The sequence below is a fragment of the Coregonus lavaretus genome (assembly GCF_964263955.1).
Source record: "Coregonus lavaretus genome assembly, chromosome: 27".
In the NCBI taxonomy this organism is placed as follows: domain Eukaryota; kingdom Metazoa; phylum Chordata; class Actinopteri; order Salmoniformes; family Salmonidae; genus Coregonus; species Coregonus lavaretus.
In genome coordinates, this window is record NC_140014.1 from 29,383,483 (window position 1) to 29,405,206 (window position 21,724).

At 43.3% G+C, this 21,724-nt stretch overlaps 1 protein-coding gene across 1 annotated transcript in view; it reads left to right on the top strand.

The window, feature by feature from the left end:
• Positions 1 to 21,724, top strand: part of LOC311102682 (protein Daple-like) — a 103,401-nt gene that overhangs the window by 10,675 nt on the left and 71,002 nt on the right. Inside the window, exon 3 of the mRNA XM_084144053.1 lies at positions 1,329 to 1,437. Coding sequence (XP_084000179.1) covers positions 1,329 to 1,437 — 109 coding nt within the window. The remainder of the gene's footprint in view (positions 1 to 1,328; positions 1,438 to 21,724) is intronic.

Here is a 21,724-nt window from a genome sequence, read left to right on the forward strand (position 1 = left end):
GTGGCCCAGCCAGAGCCTGGCTTGAACCCGTTCGAACATCTCTGGAGAGACCTGAAAATAGCTGTGCAGCGACGCTCCCCATCCAACCTGACAGAGCTTGAGAGGATCTGCAGAGAAGAATGGGAGAAACTCCCCAAATACAGGTGTGCCGAGCTTGTAGTGTCATACCCAAGAAGACTTGAGGCTGTGATCACTGCCAAAGGCGCTTCAACTAAATACTGAGTAAAGGGTCTGAATACTTAAGTAAATGTGATATTTCAGTTTTATTTTTATTACATTTCCAAAAATGACTGAACCTGTTTTTGCTTTGTGGAAAAAGTCAAGGGGTCTGAATACTTTCCGAATCCACTGTATAGGGAATAGGGGTGCCGTTATCAGGCTAGAACTGGTACAATGTCCACTCACTGTTTACTTTGCAAGTACAGTAGTCATGTGACCAGTTTTAAATGTTGTAATATTGATCAGCTCAATGTATTTCAAGGGTATTTTAAATGTTTCGCTTTGAGGGTTGAACCCTCTCCTGTGGGGACCTTGTGTGTGTTTCCAGCTTGTGTAGGTGAACAATGCTATTTATAAAAGCCATGTGCTTCCATAATAATATTAAGTCTCTAAACAAAACAATCGGGTATTCTTGGTCTCCTTGTTTCGAGGAAAGAATGACATCACGTCTGTTAGAGCTGGGTGTTATGGACAAAAATCTATATTGTGATAAATTGCCTGAATTTATGCGATAATAATAAATAGAACGATATGTTTATAACATTAATGTGCACCATTGTTTTTTTTTAAATGATCCTTTTAAACTACTACTACTAGTTTGATGGTTGTAGCCATCAATTGTCCCATTAACAATCACCCATATTAGCAAACGTATTTAATTTCTAACGTTTCTCTAGTATAGGCAACTTATCGTAATGAACGGTATCAGCAAAATCCCTGCGTTAAGTGATCGTTATGGTCGGTGTCGATAATCTTCCCAGCTCTGCCGGCATGTTCTGAATAAGCTTCATATTATATATGCCGTTCCGATCTAAAGTATAGCATAATCACCAAAAGTAATCTAGTATTTTCCTTTTGTGTTGATATTTGATAAAAGCAACTCATTCACTGGAGTTGGTGCACATAAAAAGGGAAGCTAATAGCCTAAGAACCTATAGGATTATATACATAAGTCTCGCCTCCTGCATGCCAGACTAAGCAGCTTTTGGGAGAAAATATGCATAGCCAAAATAATCCTCAGGAAAGGAAAATGCTGTAGTTTTTTGTAGTTGTTAAAAAAGTTGTTGTAAACTAGGTTGTCATGTAATTTATTGTATTTTATTATCCAGAGACCCCAGCCCCACCAACCAGCGAGTGAATAAGAATGTGAACAATGATGTGAACCTACGAATCCAGAACCTCAACATTGTGATCAGGCACGTCAAGAACTACTACCAGGTGAGCTTAGTTCTGTCTATCCATTTCCCTCCCACTCACCTCATGCACCAGGAGGTGTGTGTAGTCTTGGTGATCAGACAGCAGCTGGTGTGTGTGTGTGCGCGCATCCTGATCCTGGGGGTTAGACCTGGCTACTGGGGTGTGGTTGTTACCCCTGGAGGAATCTCTCTCTCTCCTTATTGTGTTGTCTGCTGTCCTTCCAGTGATATCTCGATTCTCAAACAACTACTAATGCATGATATCATCAATATGTTTGAATGATTTTGAAAATGTTGTGATGTTGAAATGTTTGCAATATTTGTGGTGGATAGGTCAGTCATTAATGAAAATTAGCCTACATCAGAAATCTTTGCATTACCGAAAACAACGGTAGTCTATCTTTTCTAGATTTCTGTATGTTTTACTCACAACCTGTAATTGATGTAATTTGGGAAAAGTGAAGTAGAGAGAAGGCCTTTCCTCACACTATCTTTAGATGGAGTAGAGTAGTAGTGTTTCATTACGAATCATGATTGCTAGTCCTCCCGAGGAATGGCCTACACTTTCTGTCCGCTGTAATTGAGTGGGTGAAATCCACTACACACTCACATACATGGTGAGGCAGAGAAGAGAGACCCATTGGTTCCTGGCTGACTTCTTTCAACAACATTCCTCCTTTGTCTATTCGGTTTCCCATCTAAACTGAACAAAAAATATAAACGCAACAATTTCAAATATTTTACTGAGTTGTCCCGAACCTCTTCAATGGCTGTACGAAGTTGCTGGATATTGGCCGGAACTGGAACACTCTGTCGTACACATCGCTCCAGAGCATCCCAAACATGATGTGGCGGTCCTGGGCTGGCGTGGTTACACGTGGTCTGCGGTTGTGAGGCCGGTTGGATGTACTGCCAAATTCTTTAAAACAACATTGGTAGAGAAATGAACATTACATTTTCTGGCAGAGGCTCTGATGGTCATTACTGCAACTTGAGACATCTGTGGCATTGTGTTGTGTGACAAAACTGCCTATTTTAGAGTGGACTTTTATTGTCCCCAGCAGAAGGTGCACCTGTGTAATGATCATGCCGTTTTAATCAGCTTTTGATATGCCACACCTGTCAGATGGATGGATTGTCTTGGCAAAGGAGAAATGTTCACTAACTGGGATGTAAACAAAGTTGTGCACACAATTTGAGAGAAATAAGGTTTTTGTGTGAATGGAACATTTCGGGGATCTTTTATTTCAGCTCATGAAACATGGGACCAACGCTTTACATGTTGCGTTTTATATTTTTGTTCAGTGTGCAAATGTCACACTAGGGCTGTCCCTGACAAAAACTAATCTGGGTCGGCCGAGACTCGTTGTGGAAAATACTAGAGATCAAGAAAAATAAGGTAAGGAGAAAGCGCTGCGTGCATATTATGTGTGTCAAACAGGTGCTGTTAGATTACAATATAAAAAAAATTGACCGTTTGGAACAATGTAAACAACACTAAATAAATTATAAGCGGACCAGAGAGTCTGTAATTATTTAAAAAAAATTGTAAAGCCTTTATTACAGCAAAGACTTAAACAGTAACATGCATTCGTGAATGCAATTGCCTAAATGCAACGGTTTATTTGTTTACACACATTTTTCAAGGGTCGCTTTATTTTGACTAAATGCTTGATTGCATTTCAAATCATGAATGACTCGTATGCTGTGTGGTGACATGAATGAATGATTGATTGATACAGTAGCCTATATAAGTATTGAATTATTGTCTTAAGGAAGTTACGGTATTAAACAGGATGCGCTCTTAGGCCTACAGCTCGATGGTGGTTATACAAGGCTGCTATACTAAGCCTACTAATGATAATGACATTACTTATTATGATGATTATGATAATAACGAGATCAAGAAAAAGGAGGACTATTATTACAAATATAATGTTTATGACAATTTGGAACAGTGTAAACAACACTAAATACATTAAGTAATACCGGAGAGGCTTTTCTAACGGGGAAAAAAGTAAAGCCTTTATTACAGCATAGCAAAGATTTAAAAACAGCCGCATTTGTGAAATTGTTTATCCGACATGTGGTTGCGTGAGGCTTGGTGCTCACGGAATCAGTAGGTTATTAAACAAACACTCAAACAGGCAACAGAAGCAGGATCTGACTTATTTCTGTAGATATATACAGTACCAGTCAAATGTTTGGACACACCTACTCATTCAAGGGTTTTTCTTTATTTGTACTATTTTCTACATTGTAGAATAATAGTGAAGAAATCAAAACGATGAAATAACACATATGGAATCATGTAGTAACCAAAAAAGTATTAAACAATTCTAAATACATTTTAGATTCTTCAAAGTAGCCACCCTTTGCCTTGATGACAGCTTTGCACACTCTTGCCATTCTCTCAACCAGCTTCATGAGGAATGCTTTTCCAACAGTCTTGAAGGAGTTCCCACATATGCTGAGCACTTGTTTGCTGCTTTTCCTTCACTCTGCGGTCCAACTCATCCCAAACTATCTCAATTGGGTTGAGGTCGTGTGATTGTGGAGGCCAGGTCATCTGATGAAGCACTCCATCACTCTCCTTCTTGGTCAACTAGCCCTTACACAGCCTGGAGGTGTGTTTTGGGTCATTGTCCTGTTGAAAAACAAATGATAGTCCCACTAAGCGCAAACCAGATGGGATGGCGTTTCGCTGCAGAATGCTGTGGTAGTCATGCTGGTTTAGTGTGCCTTGAATTCAAAATAAATCACCAACAGTGTCACCAGCAAAGCACCATCACACCTCCTCCTCCATGCTTCACGGTGGGAACCACACCATGCGTAGATCATCCGTTCACCTACTCTGCGTCTCACAAAGACACAGTGGTTGGAACCAAAAATCTCAGATTTGGACTCCAGACCAAAGGACAGATTTCCACCATTCTAATGTCCATTGCTCGTGTATTTTGGCCCAAGCAAGTCTCTTCTTCTTATTGGTGTCCTTTAGTAGTGGTTTCTTTGCAGCAATTCGACCATGAAGGCCTGGTTTCACGCAGTCTCCTCTGAACAGTTGATGTTGAGATGTGTCTGTGACTTGAACTCTGTGAAGCATTTATTTGGACTGCAATCTGAGGTGCAGTTAACTCTAATGAACTTATCCTCTGCAGCAGAGGTAACTCTGGGTCTTCCTTTCCTGTGGCGGTCCTCATGAGATCCGGTTTCATCATAGCGCTTGATGGGTTTTGCAACTGCACTTGAAGAAATTTTGAAAGTTCTTGAAATGTTCCGTATTGACTTGACCTTCATGTCTTAAATTAATGATGGACTGTCGTTTCTCTTTGCTTATTATTCTTCTGCATACCCACCCCTACCTTGTCACAACACAACTGATTGGCTCAAATGCGTTAAGAAGGAAAGACATTCCACAAATTATTGGTACTGTATACAGTTGAAGTCGGAAGTTTACATACACCTCAGCCAAATACATTTTAAACTCAATTTTTCACAATTCCTGACATTTAATCCTGGTAAAAATTCCCTGTCTTAGGTCAGTTAGGATCACCACTTTATTTTAAGAATGTGAAATGTCAGAATAATAGTAGAGAATGATTTATTTCAGCTTTTATTTAATTCATCACATTCCCAGTGGGTCAGAAGTTTACATACACTCAATTAGTATTTGGTAGCATTGCTTTTAAATTGTTTAACTTGGGTTAAACGTTCTGGGTAGCCTTCCACAAGCTTCCCACAATAAGTTGTGTGAATTGTGGCCCATTCCTCCTGACAGCTGGTGTAACTGAGTCAGGTTTGTAGGCCTCCTTGCTCGCACACGCTTTTTCAGTTCTGCCCACAAATGTTCTATAGGATTGAGGTCAGGGCTTTGTGATGGCCACTCCAATACCTTGACTTTGTTGTCCTCAAGCCATATTTCCACAACTTTGGAAGTATGCCTGGGGTCATTGTCCATTTGGAAGACCCATTTGCGACCAAGCTTTAACTTCCTGACTGATGTCTTGAGATGTTGCTTTAATATATCCACCTAATGTTCCTTCCTCATGATGCCATCTATTTTGTGAAGTGCACCAGTCCCTCCTGTAGCAAAGCACCCCCACAGCATGATGCTGCCACCCCCGTGTTTCACGGTTGGGATGGTGTTCTTCGGCTTTATCCTATCCCAGGTATTCCTTAAAGAGGTGAGGTTTCAAATGTCTCCGGAAGGTGGTGAGTGACTCCGCTGTCCTGGCGTCGGGAGGGAGCTTGTTCCACCATTGGGGTGCCAGAGCAGTGAACAGTTTTGACTGGGCTGAGCGGGAACTATGCTTCCGCAGAGGAAGGGGAGCCAGCAGGCCAGAGGTGGATGAACGCAATGCCCTCGTTTGGGTGTAGGGACTGATCAGAGCCTGAAGGTACGGAGGTGCCGTTCCCCTCACAGCTCCATAGGCAAGCACCATGGTCTTGTAACAGATGCGAGCTTCAACTGGAAGCCAGTGGAGTGTGCGGAGGAGCGGGGTGACGTGAGAGAACTTGGGAAGGTTGAACACCAGACGGGCTGCGGCATTCTGGATGAGTTGTAGGGGTTTAATGGCACAGGCAGGGAGCCCAGCCAACAGCGAGTTGCAGTAATCCAGACGGGAGATGACAAGTGCCTGGATTAGGACCTGTGCCGCTTCCTGTGTAAGGCAGGGTCGTACTCTCCGAATGTTGTAGAGCATGAACCTACAGGATCGGGTCACCGCCTTGATGTTAGCGGAGAACGACAGGGTGTTGTCCAGGGTCACGCCAAGGCTCTTCGCACTCTGGGAGGAGGACACAACGGAGTTGTCAACCGTGATGGCGAGATCATGTGTCTTTTGTGTCTTCAGTGTCTTTTGTTTGGAGCACTACTGTCAATGTGAGCAACGCATAGAAGTAGGCCTATAGGCTACCTGGCCTGCGCACAAATGTAGGTATATAAATGTGTCCATTTGGGTATCTGATAGTATTTCTGATTGGCTTAACACACCACCACTAATGAGCTGTGGAGCTTCACAAAGTAATGTTTTCTTCACCTCAAACAGCAAGCAAACAAATTCTGTTTTACATCCGTTGAGAATGACAATAGATCCTCAATGTATTTGAAAAATCTTTCCAGCGCTCTCCATTTCGATAACCACTCAGCGTGAAAAGGAAAAATGTCATGCTCTGATCCAGTTGAAACGTCATAAAATAGGCCTACCTGATTACTTCTTATCCCTTGTGCAAATAGCCTACAGCTGTGTCTGTCCCGAGCTTACTGGTGCGGGAAACTGAGGGCCCAGAATCGTTTTTACAATGTTGAAGCTTCTAAAGCCATGACATAATTTTGTCGATTTTTCCCAAGCTGTTTAAAGGCACAGTCAACTTAGTGTATGTAAACTTCTGACCCACTGAATTGTGATACAGTGAATTATAAGTGAAATAATCTGTCTGTAAAGAATTGTTGGAAAAATTACTTGTCATGCACAACGTCGATGTCCTAACCGACTTGCCAAAACTATAGTTTGTTAACAAGATATTTGTGAAGTGGTTGAAAAATTAGTTTTAATGACTCCAGCCTAAGTGTGCGTAAACTTCCGACTTCAACTGTATATGGATGATTTATATAGCCAAGCACATTTAACAGTTAGGCTATTGATTTATAGACCTAATTAAATTGTTTTCCCCGCTCCTTACTTTTATTAGACAATTAAGGCAAGGGCTGTTTTCTCGTTTCCTAATTCCGCTGCTGCCTCTGCAACATTGTTCTCAACATCAATATGCTGGTTAACTTTGCTCTTATACACACAGAAACATGGTCTAGGAAAATGCGCCAATTCAACAGCGCACTGATGTTTCAGAACCGCGGACAGTGACCGTTATCAAACACGTGAGAAAGCGCTTTTGTGACAAGATAATATTTTTATTCGTGTTGCCCCATTGTCCTTAACCATATACAATTTCATTAGCACGTCTTAGTGATGGACTGTGCCATCCCCACAGCCTCCACAATGGATTCGTCCACTCAGACAGGCGCGACTCAGACAGTTGTCTTGTACACCATAATTATCTTTTTTATTTTTTGCTTCTGATCGACTAAAGAAATCTTGGTCGACCAACAGCCTATCGCCCAAACAATCGACCAGTCGACTAAATGGGGTCAGCCCTACGTCACACACTCCATTCAAACGCCGCCTTTGGCTGTAACACACCTCCCGACCTTGCCACTGGCTGTCCCGCCAGGTCCGAAGTTTCACATCTCTGCCTGCTTTGTATGTTAATGGTGTCACCCACTTCAGTGGTTCATACCTAACTAAGCAGTGTTATGTTATCACCACAAACAGTCTATGGCCAAGTCTCCCTCTTTCCTTTTACTTTCACTCTCTCTGAATGTAATTCTGTAATTGTTCTGTTTTAAAGTAGATTTTGTAATAGCATCGTAGTGGTTGGTTATAGTGTATTGAGTGTAACGTAGATGGGGCCTCTGATGCAGTGGTGTGTGTGTGTTGTGTGACTAAAACAACTGCTTCAGTGCTCCTTGTAAAGTGCATACACCCATGGCACTCGGAGGGAGGCCCCTCTCATTGTGTAGATAGGACTGAGCTACACACAGAGAGGGAGAGAGCCTTGCCAGCACCCTGTTAGAAGTCTGAGTGGGGTTTAATACTGTCGGGTATCTGCTCACTAGGCAAATTAGTAACAGAGCTGTGTGTGTGTTCAGAGCAGGGACTCACCTTCCATGTGAGTAGACTCACCAAGCCACATGGCAACTCGAAAAGGATTCTAATGAAAAAAGTGGCCTTTTATTGTCCCCATCATATGGTACACCTGTGTAATAATCATGCCATTTAAACCAGCTTTTGATATGCCACACCTGTCAGGTGGATGGATTATCTTGGCGAAGGAGAAATGTTCACTAACAGGGATGTAATCAAATTTGTGCACAAAATAAGAGCGAAATAAGCTTTTTGTGCATATGGAATATGTGGGATCTTTTATTTCAGCTCATGAAACATACTTTACATGTTGCATTTATATTTTTGTTTAGTGTAAGTCACTCCACTCCTGTTCTGGCTCACACCGTCCCTGACACATTAACGCCTAATCTCCCCTCATTCAGGTGGTTGAGGATGAGGTTCTTGTTTAACACATATCAAAGCCCCGTGAGTGTGCTGGTGATACATCTCTCCATTAGTTTCAGATGACTGATCTTAAATTGGTCCAAGCTGTGTCCTGTCCTCTACTCTGCCTGATCTAACTGCTTTCACACAAACACAGTTAACTCCCTTTTGTTGGTGCATTTCAACTGAGGATTTACCCGAGTGTTTTACCCAAAAGGCTCAGACTTTTCTACGTGTGCCGCCACCCATGTCTCACTGGGCCATGACCCAGGCAAGTTCCTGGGTACTTTTCAGCTGGCATTTACATAACTATGTAAATGCCAGCTGTGGCTAAAGTGATTTACCTGTTTTTGTGTGAACGCAGTTAGATAAGGCAGAGTAGAGGACAGGACACAACTAGGACCAATTTAAGATCTGTAGTGGGAAACTAATGGAGAGTAGAAATGTGTTAAGCTAGATGGGTGTATAGTTGGGTTCTGTTCCTGCCTCAGGCCAGCGGTGCTGCTGGTTGGTTGTTAGAGGAGAGAGCAAGTCATGCATGTTTCTTCTGATTTGTTATTATAGCTCCAAGTGATGGAACAGAAACAACAGCCTCATTGACCTTTAACATCAGGTTCCCATCAACCATCGTACCATCACACAGATCTGATTGTGCTTTACCATGATTCCATATTGACCCTGACATTGATTGCTCTAGATGGATCTATGGCAATTAGCATACTACATAGCAAATTAACCAAACACCCTTTACCATGGAATGATCACGCAGCTCTCTGGTTGCAGGCCTCCTCCTCTCTTCTTCCATCCCTCCCTTCCTCTACACATGTGCCTCCTTCCCTCCCTCCCTCCCAGCCGTTTATCCCCTCAGGGTGCCTGTGTTAGTTCAGTCTGGACAATGTGATCTGATCACACAAGTTACCATTGAAAAGGAGTTATGACCACACAAATGCATGCCCAGAAGGCCTGGGTAGATAAGAAATGGTGGCACCGCAGGCTGGCCTTTTGTATGTGTGTGCCACCGTCTGAGAGAAACGGTTAGTGGATGTGAAAGGGAGGGTTACAGTTGCCAGGTAAAGTAATACACTGCTCAAAAAAATATAGGGAACACTTAAACAACACATCCTAGATCTGAATGAATGAAATAATCTTATTAAATACTTTTTTCTTTACATAGTTGAATGTGCTGACAACAAAATCACACAAAAATGATCAATGGAAATCAAATGTATCAACCCATGGAGGTCTGGATTTGGAGTCACCCTCAAAATTAAAGTGGAAAACCACACTACAGGCTGATCCAACTTTGATGTAATGTCCTTAAAACAAGTCGAAATGAGGCTCAGTAGTGTGTGTGGCCTCCACGTGCCTGTATGACCTCCCTACAATGCCTGGGCATGCTCCTGATGAGGTGGCGGATAGTCTCCTGAGGGATCTCCTCCCAGACCTGGACTAAAGCATCCGCCAACTCCTGGACAGTCTGTGGTGCAACGTGGCGTTGGTGGATGGAGCGAGACATGATGTCCCAGATGTGCTCAATTGGATTCAGGTCTGGGGAACGGGCGGGCCAGTCCATAGCATCAATGCCTTCCTCTTGCAGGAACTGCTGACACACTCCAGCCACATGAGGTCTAGCATTGTCTTGCATTAGGAGGAACCCAGGGCCAACCGCACCAGCATATGGTCTCACAAGGGGTCTGAGGATCTCATCTCAGTACCTAATGGCAGTCAGGCTACCTCTGGCGAGCACATGGAGGGCTGTGCGGCCCCCCAAAGAAATGCCACCCCACACCATGACTGACCCACCGCCAAACCGGTCATGCTGGAGGATGTTGCAGGCAGCAGAATGTTCTCCACGGTGTCTCCAGACTCTGTCACGTCTGTCACATGTGCTCAGTGTGAACCTGCTTTCATCTGTGAAGAGCACAGGGCGCCAGTGGCGAATTTGCCAATCTTGGTGTTCTCTGGCAAATGCCAAACGTCCTGCACGGTGTTGGGCTGTAAGCACAACCCCCACCTGTGGACGTCGGGTCCTCATACCACCCTCATGGAGTCTGTTTCTGACCGTTTGAGCAGACACATGCACATTTGTGGCCTGCTGGAGGTCATTTTGCAGGGCTCTGGCAGTGCTCCTGCTGCTCCTCCTTGCACAAAGGCGGAGGTAGCGGTCCTGCTGCTGGGTTGTTGCCCTCCTACGGCCTCCTCCACGTCTCCTGATGTACTGGCCTGTCTCCTGGTAGCGCCTCTATGCTCTGGACACTACGCTGACAGACACAGCAAACCTTCTTGCCACAGCTCGCATTGATGTGCCATCCTGGATGAGCTGCACTAACTGAGCCACTTGTGTGGGTTGTAGACTCCGTCTCATGCTACCACTAGAGTGAAAGCACCGCCAGCATTCAAAAGTGACCAAAACATCAGCCAGGAAGCATAGGAACTGAGAAGTGGTCTGTGGTCACCACCTGCAGAACCACTTCTTTATCGGGGGTGTCTTGCTAATTGCCTATAATATCCACCTGTTGTCTATTCCATTTGCACAACAGCATGTGCAATTTATTGTCAATCAGTGTTGCTTCCTAAGTGGACAGTTTGATTTCACAGAATTGTGATTGACTTGGAGTTACATTGTGTTGTTTAAGTGTTCCCTTTATTTTTTTGAGCAGTGTATAATGGCTGTGTCCCATATGGCACCCTATTCCTCTATAGGGCTCTGGTCAAAATAGTGCACTATGTAGGGAATAGTGTGCTATTTGGGAGGCAGTTAGATCACTCCTCCTCAGTTGTAAAGGATGTTGGTGTAGGAGGGCAGTATGACTAATCTCTCACCAACCTATCACTTCTCTTCTAACCATAAATCTAAGGCACCAATCGTGTGTGTGTGTGTGTGTGCAGGTATGCCTCCATGTGTGTATTATTAACATAGGACATTTATTTGATAATGAACTTAGGTTGAGTTAAAGCAAAAACATTTTCACAGCTTTACCAAACCCAGCTTACGGCTGACATGCTTATAGAAAGCATGGCCTAGAAGGCAGTGTTACAATCCCTCACACCAACCCCCAACTATACACTACAAGTGGTGGTAACCTGGCAACTTGACCAAAAAGTATTATCTTTCCCTTTCATCTTGACCCTATGCTGTTATAAATGCTTTATTAAGCTATGCACCGTAAGGATTGTTAATACGCTTAAAACACCAGTTTACAAGTTAAAAGGCCAGCCGTGTGTGTAAGTGCACGTGTGTGTAGAATGTGTGACCCTATTTGTGCGTGTGGCAAGGGGTGGGGTCCTCCTGGTGGCATCCCATCCAGGATTAACAATAACTGCCAAATCTAATACTGGTTTAATACATATACCAGCATAGCCTGGATTTAGGTCTAAACCTGAAGCCTGGCTCACATTTCCTTGCTTAAGCCGCCCAGACTGGGCTGGCGGTGCCCCAATTTCATCCAGAAATGGGAGACAGGCATGTGAAGATATTATGATGACTTGCTCTCATCCCATTGAGCCCTATAGACAGTACACACTGTAGGTCAGAGACAGCAGGCAGGGCCCCTATTCACTCACAGGGATCATGTCTGTCTCCCCCTGAGTCGCCTCTTCTATTTTCTCCCCAAATTAGATTAGCTCCAAAATTACACTCTGCTGCACCATAAAGTGTCCTACCAGAACAGACAATGGGAACACAACGGGAGGGGCAACATTTTTTTGGTTCCTTCCTCCTACTCACCCCAGCTTATTGTCTGGAGAGTCAGGCAGTGTCCCCCCCCCACCTCACTGTAACATGACTCCATCATTTTCTGATGTGCTACAGGAGAACTGTGCTGTCAGTCAGGACAGCTCTCAGGTTCTGCTGTATTATGACTTCTATCCATCCCCTGTGCTGTCTGTAGGTTGGTGTGTATGTGATGCTCATATCAACATGCAAATGGACCTACATATTGCACAGGCATACGTCTTTTGAATGAAGCCAGCCAGCAAAAGCATTAGGCAGATGGTTTTTGGCATGTGTCTGTCTGTAGCTTGGTGCAATGTGGAGTGTATTGCACTGCATTGCAGCTGGGGTTGGGGCAGAGGGAGGAGGATCCCTGAGCTGGCCTTCTGGCTCTACACTACCTTTGTCTCCTCTTTTGTGCAGGTGCCCAAATGAGCTTGCTCTCCATGTTCCCAGCGGTGTTCAGTTTCTCAACCTGTTCGCTGTTAGCTATACAGTGAGGGAAAAAAGTATTTGATCCCCTGCTGATTTTGTACGTTTGCCCACTGACAAAGACATGATCAGTCTATAATTTTAATGGTAGGTTTATTTGAACAGTGAGAGACAGAATAACAACAAAAAAATCAAGAAAAACGCATGTCAAAAATGTTATAAATTGATTTGCATTTTAATGAGGGAAATAAGTATTTGACCCCCTTTCAATCAGAAAGATTTCTGGCTCCCAGGTGTCTTTTTATACAGGTAACAAGCTGAGATTAGGAGCACACTCTTAAAGGGAGTGCTCCTAATCTCAGCTTGTTACCTGTATAAAAGACACCTGTACACAGAAGCAATCAATCAATCAGATTCCAAACTCTCCACCATGGCCAAGACCAAAGAGCTCTCCAAGGATGTCAGGGACAAGATTGTAGACCTACACAAGGCTGGAATGGGCTACAAGACCATCGCCAAGCAGCTTGGTGAGAATGTGACAACAGTTGGTGCGATTATTCGCAAATGGAAGAAACACAAAAGAACTGTCAATCTCCCTCGGCCTGGGGCTCCATGCAAGATCTCACCTCGTGGAGTTGCAATGATCATGAGAGCGGTGAGGAATCAGCCCAGAACTACACGGGAGGATCTTGTCAATGATCTCAAGGCAGCTGGGACCATAGTCACCAAGAAATCCCCCTGCTCAAGAAAGCACATATACAGGCCTGTCTGAAGTTTGCCAATAAACATCTGAATGATTCAGAGGAGAACTGGGTGAAAGTGTTGTGGTCAGATGAGACCAAAATCGAGCTCTTTGGCATCAACTCAACTCGCCATGTTTGGAGGAGGAATGCTGCCTATGACCCCAAGAACACCATCTTCACCGTCAAACATGGAGGTGGAAACATTATGCTTTGGGGGTGTTTTTCTGCTAAGGGGACATGACAACTTCACCGCATCAAAGGGACGATGGACGGGACCATGTACCGTCAAATCTTGGGTGAGAACCTCCTTCCCTCTGCCAGGGCATTGAAAATGGGTCGTGGATGGCTATTCCAGCATGACAATGACCCAAAACACACGGCCAAGGCAACAAAGGAGTGGCTCAAGAAGAAGCACATTAAGGTCCTGGAGTGGCCTAGCCAGTCTCCAGACCTTAATCCCATAGAAAATCTGTGGAGGGAGCTGAAGGTTCGAGTTTCCAAACGTCAGCCTCGAAACCTTAATGACTTGGAGAAGATCTGCAAAGAGGAGTGGGACAAAATCCCTCCTGAGATGTGTGCAAACCTGGTGGCCAACTACAAGAAACGTCTGACCTCTGTGATTGGGTTTTGCCACCAAGTACTAAGTCATGTTTTGCAGAGGGGTCAAATACTTATTTCCCTCATTAAAATGCAAATCAATTCATAACATTTTTGACATGCGTTCTTCTGGATTTTTTTGTTGTTATTCTGTCTCTCACTGTTCAAATAAACCTACCATTAAAATTATGGACTGATCATGTCTTTGTCAGTGGGCAAATGTACAAAATCAGCAGGGGATCAAATACTTTTTTCCCTCACTGTACATCTGTAAAGCTCTAGAGACCAGGACAAGAGCCACTGGCTCTCACTCCCTACCCCTTTTTCTACCTACCACACCCCTTTTCCTCTCTTCTTGCTCGCTTTCCTCTTTACCTCTGTGAAGCCTGACTGTCTCCTCCTGCCTCCTCACCCCAAGTACAGGAAACCCCCGTCCTGAGACCGCTGCCGTGGGAAACACAAAAACAAGGCCTCTCTGAGTTAGATTTTTTACTGTCTCTACATTCCTGTGCCGTAGATTAGTCCCAGTACTTGTGTTTTGTTTTGACCATTCTGACTTTCGGCTGAGAGAGGGAGAGACTGAGCCTGCCTGCCGTGGGCTAAATCAGGGTCACGCAGGGTGTTTCTTGGTAGTCTTAAACAAATCTTATTTCAAACAAAAGTATACACCTCACACACATGGTTATTGGCTTACAAAAAAAAAAGACACCTGTACCATGTCCGATATAGAGTTGAAATGTATACAATTTTGAGTTTGCGTCCTAATATTACACTTTATATACATCACATAAGACTGAAATAATTTTTAAATAATGTTGATTAACCCTTTAGACCACAATATAATTCTGCTGTAGATTACTGAGAATTTAAGATAAAGCTCATTTTCTCACACATTAAAAACAGACATAGCTAAAAAACTAAGAACAAATGACAATTACAAGTTAAGTTAGTTTTAACGAGCGCAACCTCTTCTTTAATATGACACCACATTCATGCCAATAGGAATAACACTCATTTTATCTTCCATTGTGTAGACACTACTATCAAAAACTATTAACACTCAACAACAAAAAGCCTAGAGTATTTCAATTGTAGTACATTTGACTAAATTGTGCACTTAAAATGTACCAAGTATAATATATTATACTAATAAATGTTATTTACATATAAGTATTTAAAATATTATCCAAAATGTGACCAGAGGACAATATTCAGGAAGTATTTCAAAACCCTCACCAAGTAGGCTATTTGATTGACGACGATTCTTACGTCTGTAACAATGTGAAAATGCAAACAACTATTCAGAGACTATTAAAATAAAATAGATTTAGTACAGACGAGGCCTGACACAATGTTGAAATAGTAGCCTACTTTGACAACAATTCAGTGAATGCAACAAGTATTAGACAGAGAGAAGATACAAAACACAACTGTTCAGAGACAATAAAAGATTTGTAGGACAAATTCATATTTCACACTGTCACTTTAGTGTTTGCATTTAGTCTACAACATGTCATGGAGCTTCTGGAAGCACGGCCCCATCTTGCAAAGTGGCACAGAACATGTAGAGCACCCAAACGAGGTTTCTACACATCTCCCACTCTTTGCCCTGCATTCACTCATGATGCACACCACACACCCTCTCTTGCGCCCTTCAAACTTCCCCTGCTTTCAAATGAGTTACAACTCGGTCCACACGCCCTGGTGACACTCTTGGCTCCCCTCTTCCTGCCAATGTAGCCATAAAACAAGGTGAATGCACTACCTGCATTTTGAATGCCATCAATCAATCAAATTAACTTAGAAAGCCCTTTTTACATCAGCAAATGTCACAAAGTGCTTATACAGAAACCCAGCCTAAAATCCCAAACAGAAAGCAATGCAAATGTAGAAGCACGGTGGCTAGGAGAAACTCCCTAGAAAGGAAGGAACCTATGAAGAAACCTAGAGGAACCAGGCTCTGAGGGGTGGCCATTCCTCTTCTGGCTGTGCCGGGTAGAGATTATAGTACATGGCCATTAAGGCCAGATTGTTCTTCAAGATGTTCACACGTTCATAGATGACCAGCAGGGTCAAATAATAATCAGTGGTTGTAGAGTGTGCAACAGGTCAGCACCTCAGGAGTAAATAATAATAATAATAATAATAATAATAATAATAATAATATGCCATTTAGCAGACGCTTTTATCCAAAGCGACTTACAGTCATGCGTGCATACATTTTTTTTTTTTTGTGTATGGGTGGTCCCGGGGATCGAACCCACTACCTTGGCGTTACAAGCTGAGCTACAGAGGACCACTGAAGCGTTCCGCTCCACTTAGCTTGTGGTAATATGACATTCTGCTCCACCACTACATTCCATAAGCTCCGGTATGTGTGGTAACTGGTTGGTTCTAAAGACAGCTTTGTCTCTGTGTGAAACTGATGAATGAGGTTCTTAGGTCGTGTGGGAGAATCTCAATTGCATACTCCTTGCCTCCTCTCTCCTCGCCTCCTTCTCAAAACCCATTGGAGAAGGTGGTCAGGGGAGAAACCTCAGTTTTTTCATCCAATGGGTTTTGAGAAAGCAAGGATGCGAGAAGTATGCATTTGAGATTTTTCCATTGTCTCCAAGACACTAATTCAAGTCATTCATGATGACCTCCATAATGATGCTCCATCATCGGTCTGAGACACTCGAAGAACCCTCTCTAGATAGTTATGAGGCTCATGGCTGATCCAACATGTCTAAAGAACCCCAGGTCTGACATGCTGACTACAGCGGCCATGCACGTGCGTCTGCCATAACGCATCCGCCATTTTGTCTATCCACACCAGAAGCGATCATGACACGCAGGTTAAAATATCAAAACAAACTGTGAACCAACTGTATTAATTTAGGGGCAGGACAAAACACACAGACATTCATGGACATTTAGCTAACTGGCTAGCTGTTGCTAACTAGTTTGGCCTGGGAGATTTAACATTGGGTTGTTATTTTTACCTGACATGCATATGGTCCTCTTTTTAGCAGGTTCTTTGTACATTTAAATGTAAATATCCATGTGACATTGTTACATACAAGGATATACCATGACATGTCAAATTATTAATTGAGTAATGTTGGCCTGGCAAAGCGGCTCAATGTGTATCAAGTGGAGTGAGAGTTCACTAATGCAATGGAATTAAAAGTTAGTGAAATGAGGAGTAGGCTTCAACGAGCAACCAACTGGTAGGCTGTTGTTTTATCTTAATGGGGTTGGGGAGAAAGCACAGCATGTGGCCTCAAAGCTAGCTTCTCTAGGCTACTCCAGTCAAGACAGGCACTGTTATGACTGTAGCTGAGGTCTCCATCTGATCACACAGATGAGAGCTGCAGCAATAGAGGACCAGCCTTTCCCTTGCGCAGCAGTGCTCAGGTTAAAAACGGATGTTTAAAAAGCCACATTTTTAATATCCGGATATCTGACAAAAATTCATGATACTATTCGAATAGTGAAATTATTTCAAACCCCCATCCCTAGTTCTTTGTAGAATTTTGACCCAGAGTCATACAAAATCGTGTGATTCTCTATTCAGACGATGAATCTGCAGATAAAAAGGGAAACCTAGTTAGTTTTTAGTTATCTTTAAGTAATCTCTCCTCGTTTATCATTCAAGCGTCCATGTGGATTTCTATTTTCCATATTCAATGAGGAAGGAACTTGCAGCGCGTGGAGCATCTCAAATAGAACCAAGTTGTATTTTAGGTCTTGGCTACGCAGGCTCGTTCACGCGTGTGAACGGTGTGGGTGAACTTTAACATGTATGTGTACGTTTATTTTGCAATGCTCGGTCACGCAACATGGCTGGTGAGGTTTGCATGTGAGACACGTGAAGAACACTCTAGTCTAGATCCAGCCAGTTCACATCCTGACTGAGTGAGTTATTGTCCAAGTTATTTAAGGCCACAAGCAGCCAGTGTGTTTTTGTTTGTATGGCTGGGTGGGAGGTCTGGTGTGGTATCTCATTGATCTCACTCTTTGTTTTTGCTCCAGATTGCTAAATGGGCGACGTCTGTCTGCGTGGCTCCACAGTTTAATTGCCATATGGGCCAGTTCTGTCATGACTCTGTTATTTAACTGTCTTGGAGAGGCATCTGTTTTACTTTAGCACAACATTTGCTGCCAACATGTCCTCTGTGGTACTGGTCCCAAACATTAGAGCAACGTTAAGGGAATTGGAAGAAAGCTGAGCACATTAGTAAGGTCTTCCACACACCATGTGGAGAAGTGACTGCTTCCTCTGTTCATAGATCTTCAAAGGGGTCTTCTGCCACTAGGCTATAGAAGCAGTGATCCAGGCACTAACATCAGCAGCCTGGCTGCCACGAGGCTGTAGGAACATTGGTGTGTGGGAGAGCCCTGCTTGTACCCCCAGAGGGGCTTGGTCATCATGCCACCCTATCCCTGTCAGCCCTAGCCTTATTCCCATCCCGGCCCCCAGACCTCCACACTCCCCACTCATAAGGGCTTGGTCATGTTACCCTGACCCTGTCAGCCCCAGCCCTACACCCACCCTGGCCCACTGGCCCCCAGACCTCCACAGCACACTCAGCAGAGGAGAATGGAACAACTGGGGAGGGGAGGGTTCCACAAGACTACATCCCTTCAGTGGACACTGGGGGTTGGGGAAAAGGGGAAGGGGAGTTCAGGGGAGGTGTCATCACTCTGTCAATAAAGGAAAGGAGAGAAGAGTAGTGTGGGGTGGGGTTACCATGGAGGCAGGAATGCCTCTTTCCAGCCTGCTGTTGCATTCACACTGAATGGGGAGTTGGTAGGCCTAGTGGTTGGTGTATGGTCTCTGAGGGATCTCTCTCACACACTAGGGCTGGACGATATGGCCTAGAAATCATAATTCGATTTTCTTTTTAAACTTATGGACAATTCTAGCTTTTTAAAAACTTTTTATTTTTTTATTTTTCTCTAAATAAGGTTTGTACAATTTAAAGGTCAAATACACTCCATTTCAAACGGTCTGCAATAATCTAATACATTCAGGGCTTGTGAAATTTTATACCTAGGCTAAATATAAGCCTTCCACAACCATAAGACCCATTAATAATGTAATTATTTTTATAAAAATAGTTTAACATTCCCTAATGACTAACTTCTTGTAGCAGGCATTATAGAAAATTAACAAAGGTCTCATAATCAAACTGAAGTACAAGCCCACGTCCTAGTAGGTAGCCAGCTAATCTTTATACTATTTGCTAGCTAGCAAGGCAGAACAGTTGAATTGTTATGAACACACCTTTTCTGTCCGTCTCCAACTGTTTGAAAAGCATGCTAGCCTGTCCACTTAGTTCAGATGTTTAAATCAAGTGGCCTACCTTATTATTCAGAATGAGAACGAGTTGCCAATTCCTTATATAATTGTTTTATGCCAATTGCACATTTATAAAAACAGTCTAGATAGTTAGTATAAGAGGTACAGCCATTCCGAGCGTGACAAACTGAGCATTCATTTTCCAGAATCAATGTTCATTCATACTCCCGTTGTAATAGTCTACAGAGTTGAGACATAAAAAGGGTATTGTTAAAAAGGTTAACTTCTCCTCTATTGCAGTAAAATAATGTCTCAATGTGTTTTGGTGTCCATATGACCGATTCTGTTGGACCAAACCTCAAATGCAAATAGCGAGTTGAAGCCTTCAGAAAGAAATGATCTCTCTTCGTTGTTGTGAGTGGCAGGGGGAGGGGCTTGGTGTGTGTAAACCGAGAGGAAGATGCGAAGCGAGAGGTGTCACACTCGTCATTCTGTCCAAAATAAGCCCAATGTGTTTCTATGGGCTTATTTTGGATTTAAGCTTTTTGCCTGCCTTCCCGTGTTTGGGACAACGACTCCCATTGTTAGGGCGGAGACATGAGCATCTCGTCATTATATACAGATCTCTGGTGTAAATGGGATTCTATCTTGCGATACAGGCATTTGGAATATCGAACAAAAATATTAATTTGAATTATTTTGATATCTCTCACACACACACACACACACACACACACACATACACACACACACACACACACACACACACACACACACACACAGGGAAGAGTATGCACACTTTATCAAGTGTGGGGTCTTGGACATTGCTTCAGTTCTATTCTTTGTGAGCAGAGTGTCTCTCTTTGCAACTGGGTGTCCTTGCCACAGTTCTTTGACAGGAGGATTATATGCAGTCTGGGCTTTGAAATATGGCTGACTGCCAAAAAGAAACTTTTGACACTTTGAAATGTTTTGTTATTTATGAATTACTTCTCATTCATTTGTTACATTGAGAAGTCTTTGAAATGTGAACTGTGGTGAACCTCCCAGTCAGTCAAGTGTTTGTTGCAGTCATGTTTCTGAGTGGGAAAACTTGGCCAGCAGGCCCTCTGTGGAAATAGACTGCTATAATAGCCATCTATCTTCAGCAAGTTAAGCGCTCCTTGTTCTTAGTTTATGATGGCCACATAAAGATGTCTTTAACACAGAAAAAGAGCCATATTAGTTAACATGTGACAGAGTAAGCATGTGACAGAGCATGGAGAGGAGCCTGCACAGGCAGTTATTCCCAATCCCCCGTCTCTCAGAAAGTATCGCTTTATATAGTGTATGTAGTACCCTGTGGTTGGTGAGATACCTGTAGACTAGACCGAGGCGCCCAGGTGAGAAATAATTCTGAATTCTGAAGCTTTGATCACACAGCCACTGAAGCTCTGCTGATGGAATGCTCAGTGCACTACAGAGAGAAGCTTTCTGTATTTCAGAAGCATTCACAGAATATCGATATTAAAATGTATACAGGTGATATGGTGCACTGGGACAGTTAGCAGGGGGCATGGGCCGTGAACATTGGGGGAATTGACTAGTGGTTTCTCTCTTTGCTCTCTCTCTCTCACTCACTCACTCACTCTCTCACTCTCACTCTCACTCACACACACACAAACAGCCCATGTGATTGAGCTCCACCAGTGAGTGTGTGTAGCTGGTGACTGTGATATTGTGTTATTGATCCTAGCCTGGATCAGAGGTCAGACCAAGGGGGGTGTAGGGGGTTTTCTCAAAGTGGGTCACTAGTACATATAATATATTGAAATACTCACCAGGCTGTTTTGTTCTGTTCTACTATGGGTATTGATCCAGTCTCTGTGATTTTACTGAACATGTTGACTTCATCCACTCAACCAATACCTAGATATATATTTTTTTTACATAGCATTCTTCATTTCCTTTTGTTGTTTATTTTTCCTTTTTACATTGTTCACACAAATTATATAAAACGTATTACACTTTTATACAGAATATTATACACATTTCAGAACAAAATCTAAATCATATTGAAGGACCTGGACCTTTAGCATGCGTCATTAATTGTTCTCAGTTCAATGTGACAAAAACAACCCAGGTAGCGCGTGTGTATTTCCCTGTGAGTCAGGTCCTTATGTTTCCAGTGTAGCCTGGTAATATCCTCAGACAGTCACTCTGCTGTTTGCCTTGGTAGGTAAGGTGGCAGGTGGCAGCAGTTGGGTGCAGGGTGCTGGCTGGGCATATCGCCAGATTGTTCATAGCTGTGACACCCTCAAGGGCCTCCAGCTAGCTGACTGTGTCCCCAGGCTATTGCAGAAGTCTGTTGCTCAGGACTACCAGCTAGCTGCTAGCAGACTCCTATGTGCCCGTCGGGCCTCATCCCATAGAACAGGAGCAGAACACTGTAG